Source organism: Electrona antarctica (assembly GCF_951216825.1).
Source record: "Electrona antarctica genome assembly, chromosome: 22".
Lineage (NCBI taxonomy): Eukaryota > Metazoa > Chordata > Actinopteri > Myctophiformes > Myctophidae > Electrona > Electrona antarctica.
The window spans coordinates 15,314,178-15,321,652 of record NC_136805.1 but is presented as its reverse complement, the minus strand read 5'-3'; the positions used below and the strand labels follow the sequence as shown (position 1 = coordinate 15,321,652).

Below are 7,475 nucleotides of genomic sequence, written 5' to 3'. Positions count from 1 at the left end.
AAAATCCTCCTGCATTAAATACTCTGTTCACGATTTACAATTTAGGCATTTAGCAGATGCTTTTAATCCAGATTCTCTCTCTCTGTGTGTCTCTCTCTCTCTCTCTCTCTCTCTCTCTCTCTCTCTCTCTCTCTCTCTCTCTCTCTCTCTCTCTCTCTCTCTCTCTCTCTCTCTCTCTCTCTCTCTCGGGTTCAAATCCTCCTGCATTACAGCATCAGGATCAAGGAATCCATTGGAGTTGTGATACATTTGCAGCTGTGGGCTCTGATAGCACTGGGCTCTGATAGCACTGGGCTCTGATAGCACTGGGCTCTGATAGCACTGGGCTCTGATAGCACTGGGGGCTCTGATAGCACTGGGCTCTGATAGCACTGGGCTCTGATAGCACTGGGGGCTCTGATAGCACTGTGGGCTCTGATAGCACTGGGCTCTGATAGCACTGGGCTCTGATAGCACTGGGCTCTGATAGCACTGGGCTCTGATAGCACTGGGCTCTGATAGCAGTGTCTGGCAGGTGCTTTTTGTGTGCTTTTTGTCTCCACCAGGCCGAAGGCATGGGGAGAGAGTATGTTTTGCACTCCGTCCGTGTGTGCGTCCGTCCGTCCTTCCTTCCTTCCTTCCGTCCGTCTGTTACCAGCTAATCTCCGGCACCGTTCGCCCGATCCATGCCAAACTTTGCACACCCACTCCCTGGATGCCAACGACGAACCTCTGCCCCAAATATTCCTCAACGGCCTGTTATAGCGCCACCATGAGGCCGATTTAGGAAAAACACATTTCTGTAGATTACTCATACACATTTTATACATACATCACACAATTCGGTATACACTATCTCCATAGTCATGTGATCAACACGGATCTGCACCATTTCCCATCTTCCTTCCTGATTGGCTAAGATTCGCTTCCAAAGCTCACATGATTGGTCCGTTTCGAACAAAATGCCACAAATCACAAACACAGTGTGCAATTTCCGTGAAATTATACACGCACATTTCCACTAGGCTGAGGACGACATGACACCATTTATTTTCCAAACCAGCCTCATGGTGGCGCTATAACAGGGCAATTCCTGTTTTTACCTATAACTGCATCGTTCTGTGTACAACTTTGTATGCGCACTCCCTAGAGGCATGGAAAAACATTTTCCCTGCATCTCTCCACATCTGCCGGTTATAGCGCCACCATGAGGCCGATTTCTGCAAAACACATTGTTTATATTAGTCGCACAGATTTCATCCAAATCTCATGCAAATCGGTATACATGATCTCTGTAGTCATGTGATCAAGACGAGTCTGTTTGATTTCTCAGATTCTACACTGATTGGCTAAGATTGCCTTCCAAAGTCTTCAGGAGTGGCCTGTTTTGTACAAAATGCTGCACATGTCCTGCTCATCCAGAATTCTATCCTCAGAGATGCTATGAGTGATCTGACTCTGCATTTCCTCAACACAATGAAGAAAATTGTTGCAAAAAACAAACAAACATGTTTATATCACTCCTAACATTTTGCCAAACATCACACACACTCCTATCCTCCTGGTGGAGACCTGTGCCCAGAAGGGCACTTTTTCTAGTTTCCTATGTTTTCCAGGCCTATTCATACTCCAGTTTTGGGTGATAGGGTGACCACCGTTGGTAAGTAAAAAACAGAGAGATGTGTTTGGGTGAGCGCTGAGTCGCTTATCAATTGGAGTATGAATAGGCCTTTATCATAGGCCTACAGACGGCTATTTTCACTACTTCTTATAAACATTGTATTCTAATTTATGGAACTTCTTAGATTTTTCATGTATTTATTCATGAAATGACTTAATTTGTTTTTAATTCAGGATTCTATTTTATTTTATTTGTTTGTTTTGCTTTTTCTGGGAATGTTTTTAGATTTTTATTTAAATTGCAATATAAACAGAATGTAGGAAACAAAAAATAAAGGGACACATACGATGTTGTCTGTGCCCCGACCCAGTGTTTGGGAACCAGTGGTTTAGATCCGGTTACACTGTGTGCACTGCACTCTCAGACTTACAAATGCATAAATTATCGGCCAGCAAACTGTCTGTGTGGGGGATTTCCAGCAGTTATTCACGGCTTAACCTGAAGACCCAACCATCTGCTCGTCCTCCAGTACAGGTTCAGACAAATCAAACCAATTCACAAACATAAAAATAAATTTGGTAAAAAAGTTACAAAATGATTTCCTATAGCTAAATAAAAGCATATCTGTCAAATGCCGTGATGTCATTACCTATAATCCTCCGGGTGCTGAGTGTGAACATGTCTATACAACCAGCCAGTCTACACAATGAACGGTCTGTCTGGCTCCACCAGATATGGTGCCGGCCTGGCCGAATCACCACCACACCACATGCACAGGACTGTAATCCCACTCAGGATTTGGCCACCATGCAGGCATGTTGTTGCCTAGTATTTATTCTACTGCACACGCACGCACGCACAGTACCCCTCACGCCTGCACACTTACATATCAAGAGTGTGCACGCGTGCACACGCGCACGCACACACACACACACACACACACACACACACACACACACACACACGCACACACACGCACACACACACACGCACACACACACACACACACACACACACATAAATGTACATGTTACGAGTGGCGGCTGTATAGCCTCGTGGCTAGAGAGGCAGCCTGGTAATCAGTAAAAGTACAGACAATTTTGACACATGTAGGGTGTAAAAAAGGGGGGGGGGGGGGGGCATTTGAAATAGCTTGCTTAGGTAGCGGTTTTAACAAAGTATTTTTTTATGACTCACTCCTTGTTCTCTTAAACCCTTTCGAACATATAATGATTATGTGTTCCAACAGATTTACGTAAGACCCTGGCAATCCGCAGGCTTCTCTGTTGTTGCGTGAACTTTAACACAGTATTACACCGAAGATCCAAGATCCAGCTTCCCTGATGAAGGTTTTATGGAAGTTACATTGAGGGCTGATGCAGGGGATTATGGCAGCTTTAAGGGCCCCCGTGTTTCTTTGTAGCCATTTCTTTATAGCAGGGCTTTCCACGCTGTTTCCTAGCCTCGTGCTTATGTCCTTTGTGAACACCGAGAGAGAGAGAGTCCGCGATGGAACTGGAGTGCAGATTATGTTTTTTAAACACTGGTTTTAAAGTCTCACAGAGAGAACGCTGGGTCTGTCAAACTCATTTCAGGGCGAGGGCCACATTGTGCAAAACATGGCTTAAAGGGTAAGACCACTTTTGTAGAGGTTTGGGTTGTGTAGTTACCTTGCCATGATGTAACTCCAAATGTGGACAAGAAATCAAAAATAATTTCTCCAGTGATTAGAAATTGATAATTCAAAATATGCTCCTCATTGACTTACATTGTACGCTGAAACAGCTCTCAAAGTCACTCTTTTAGTACGTAAACAAACACAAACAAAGTTGTTTCAGACAATATAGCGCAACACCAAAACTCATGTGGTTTTATTTCTTCATAAAAATGTTAACTTCCTGTTGATTTGTCCATTTTTATTCAGAAGAAAACCCGGACTGGATCCATGGATCCGGATCCAGATCTTCATATAGTAAAATCAACAGGAAGTTACCATTTTTATGAAGAAATAAAACCACATGAGTTTTGGTGTTGCTCTATATTGTCTGAAACAACTTTGTTTGTGTTTGTTTACGTACTAAAAGAGTGACTTTGAGAGCTGTTTCAGCGTACAATGTAAGTCAATGAGGAGCATATTTTGAATTATCAATTTCTAATCACTGGAGAAATTATTTTTGATTTCTTGTCCACATTTGGAGTTACATCATGGCAAGGTAACTACACAACCCAAACCTCTACAAAAGTGGTCTTACCCTTTAATGAGGGCCGTGCCAGTTGCGCGGATGGATTCCTTGATCCTGATGCTGTAATGCAGGAGGATTTGAACCCAAGAGAAAGAGAGAGAGACAGAGAGACAGAGAGACAGAGAGAGAATCTGGATTAAAAGCATCTGCTAAATGCCTAAATTGTAACGCTTCGCGTTCACTAAGACATTGTGTTTTTCAGCCTGTTGTCTCAGTCACTGCTATAACTAAAGTATGCGATGCGAGAGTGCGATGTGAGAGTGTGTCATCACCCAGGGGTCACTTTATTTTATTTTTTGCTCAAGGCACTCCTGTAAATAACATTTTCATCCACGGCACCCATAAATGACATTGTTACGTTACATTTATGTCATATTATGGTACACAAAAATATGTCACTTGAGAGAATATCCGTTTCCATTATGGGACAGGTTGAAAATGACTACACTTTACAAGCACCGGCATCCCTATTTTGGGTGGAACATTTGCGATGCATTGTGAGCTTTTAGATCTGCTATTTTTGGAAAACAGATTTAACCCATTTTGACTTGAGATCAGATTCTAAAAATTCTACATCCTGACAGTTTTCTGAAAAAGCTGTTTCTATGTCAGTGGTTCTTCGATTTTTCAAAAATAGCAGACCTACAAGCTCGTAGTGCGCCACTCGGTGGCGCGCTATGAGCTTGTAGATCTGCTATTTTTCAATAGCTAAAGCATAACGCATATGGTGTTAGCATAATGCTAACACCAAAAGGGGTTCCCGCCCCAAAATGGGTTAATGTAGATAGAAAAATAAGTACAGTACAGTGTGTGGTCCGTGTTTCAAACTACAGAGGTGCAACGCTTCCCACATCCGTTTCCACACCACTCTTATCTGCAATATACAGAGAGCATGCACGGAATATGACGGGAGAATATTTTAGCAAGTTAAGCAGCTTTAAAGTGTACATTATGTGAAGCTTTATCCTAAAGAGTAAAAAATGAAAAAAGGTTTTGTTCCGTGGAGTCGGTGCTTTGAAAGATAGTGTTTTAAATGGAAAGTGTTTAAAAGTCGATTCATCATAGCCGTACTATTAAGCTGGCCGGCTGATTCAGCAGACGCTGCATGGAATATATTTGACAGAGCATAATATTTAATAACAGCCAGACTCTAACAGATGTCAAACAAGAAGCAGAGATATGGGCCAGTTCTATATGTGATAATACTGTACAGTGGACAATAACTGTACATTTAATTGAGTTTATCTGATTCTGCACTTCACTCGAGTTGTGTTTCTGTTTACCTTTGACTTTCACTCAGTGAAGTACTCCAGTATGCTTTAACCCGAGTACAAATCTGACAGACAGACAGACAGACAGACAGACAGACAGACAGACAGACAGACAGACAGACAGACAGACACTGTACATTATGTGCTCAGGCTAGCTAGTGGACTCGCTGAGAGTAATACTAAATCCCTAAGACAATTATAAAATGATTCAACTATATTGCACATTAATGGTTCTCCGTTGTAAACCTCTTCTCAGGTTAAGTGAATTATCTGTAATGTGTTTAAATAGAACCCAGTGGACATCACTAAATTGAGTCTCTCTATCCATGATTTCCCTGGTGGGGCGGAGCCAGTTCAGGTTCTATCTACAACACACACCAGCCAAAACCATACAAAATTTACCTGAAATACTTTCAGCTTAACGGTCAAAAACACAACAGAAATAAATGTCATTCATAGAATCGCTGTCCTAAAATGTCCTCACAAGTAGCTACAGTAATAATGTGCGTCCGTGTGAAGACTTGATTTTGATTTGATTTGATTTGAGCACAATATAAGACGACTTGATGAGCATCATGGGACACCCATGAATGGGTCGCCTACAGCCAGTCTCTCCTGAGATGAATAATTCCCTGTGATTCAGAGGGTGTGGAACGTCAAAGCACACAGCGCTTGTGACTCCATTATGAAGTGAAGTCTTCATAGTGAATACTAGTGAGGTGTAGACAGCGCTTGTGACTCCATTATGAAGTGAAGTCTTCATAGTGAATACTAGTGAGGTGTAGACTGCGCTTGTGACTCCATTATGAAGTGAAGTCTTCATAGTGAATACTAGTGAGGTGTAGACTGCGCTTGTGACTCCATTATGAAGTGAAGTCTTCATAGTGAATACTAGTGAGGTGTAGACTGCGCTTGTGACTCCATTATGAAGTGAAACAACCTTCATACTGTATAATGACGTGTAGAATGCGGTTGCCGTATAAGGTTTCACAGCCCACAAGCCCCACATGGTAAGTTATGCTATCAATGGTGGGCTTCAGTGATGGCAGGTATACTGCGCACACATCTGGAGTGACGCGAGAGACATCTCAAAAATAGGAACCCCAAGTAGACAGTGTCTGGCTTCCTATTGTGAAATCAATCTGAAAATATTTCTTCCTTTCTAATTGGCCCCCCTGTTTTCGCACGCACGCACGCACGCATGCACGCACGCACGCACATACGCATGCACCCACCCACGCATGCACCCACGCACGCATGCACCCACGCACGCACATACACACACAAACACATGCAGACTCACGTACACTAGACTAGACATACTTAATACTCAAAGACAATCATGCGGTGTAGAGTCTGTCTGACTGACAGAAATCAGAGTAATTGGCACAAAATCAAAGCACTACAGATTACATGGCCAGATGATTGGTTCTGCTTTATTTTAATAGTGACATTGAGTCGAGGAGAAAAGGCCGAAGGTGATGTTCAACTAAGTGCCTCAGTGTCGGATTCCAACGCTGGCCATCCACCGCAAGGACTTAGCCTTGATAATCGTTGCCGTCGGGGAGAAACCTAATATCTCCATAAAAATCTCTAAAAAGCCACGGCCTGGGCCGCAAACACGAAAAGGTCTAGAAAAGGTCAGGATATCAGGAACGTCTGACATGAATCAAGCTCTCAAGATAAGGTTTTGTTGAAGGTGCCTATGTAGCACAGTGGCTCAGAGCAGAGCCTCAGCCTGATGGCCTCAAAAGTCTAATATCTCCCCTGGTCCATAGGGAGGGACATCCCTTTGGTCTAGTGGTTAAGATATTGGAATCCCGGGCGTTATATTGGTGCCGTGACCCGGATCAGGTTTTTCCGTGGGAAGAGGTCAAAACTGGGGCGTGAGTGAAGCAGAGTGGCTCAGAGCCTCAGCCTGATGGCCTCAAACGTCTAATATCTCTCAATATCTCCCAGGTCTCCTCCCAGGCCCAGTCCCGGCAGCCTCCACTACTCAGACGAGGATGTCAGCACCAAGTACAACGACCTGATCCCTGCCGAGAGCAGCAGCCTGACTGAGAAGCCCTCCGAGATCTCGGACTCGCAGGTACAACGCCAGAAGCACGCACCCCGTTTTGATATTTAAAATAAAACATAACACTTATTATAATGTGTCTTTTTTTTCCAGAAGATCTAGTGTCCCATCATTTGTTATTATATGGTCGCTGTGGGGCAGAAACCTTGTATTTCTACATTTTATGTTAATTCTGTTAATGCCATATTTGGTCATACTACACTCTACTCACTGTCACACAAAAATAGCCGATCTTCAAGAAGTGAAAGTGGTTAAGTGTGACTGTGGGTTTGATAAATATTGGA

General features: G+C 43.2%; 1 protein-coding gene across 10 annotated transcripts in view; it reads left to right on the top strand.

The window, feature by feature from the left end:
* The window catches only part of LOC306915666 (protein sidekick-2-like), a 532,391-nt gene that overhangs the window by 508,495 nt on the left and 16,421 nt on the right, over nucleotides 1-7,475 (top strand). For all 10 annotated transcript variants that reach the window (XM_079493153.1, XM_079493148.1, XM_079493152.1 and 7 more), the window contains one exon: nucleotides 7,074-7,203. In XM_079493153.1, coding sequence (XP_079349279.1) covers nucleotides 7,074-7,203 — 130 coding nt within the window. The remainder of the gene's footprint in view (nucleotides 1-7,073; nucleotides 7,204-7,475) is intronic.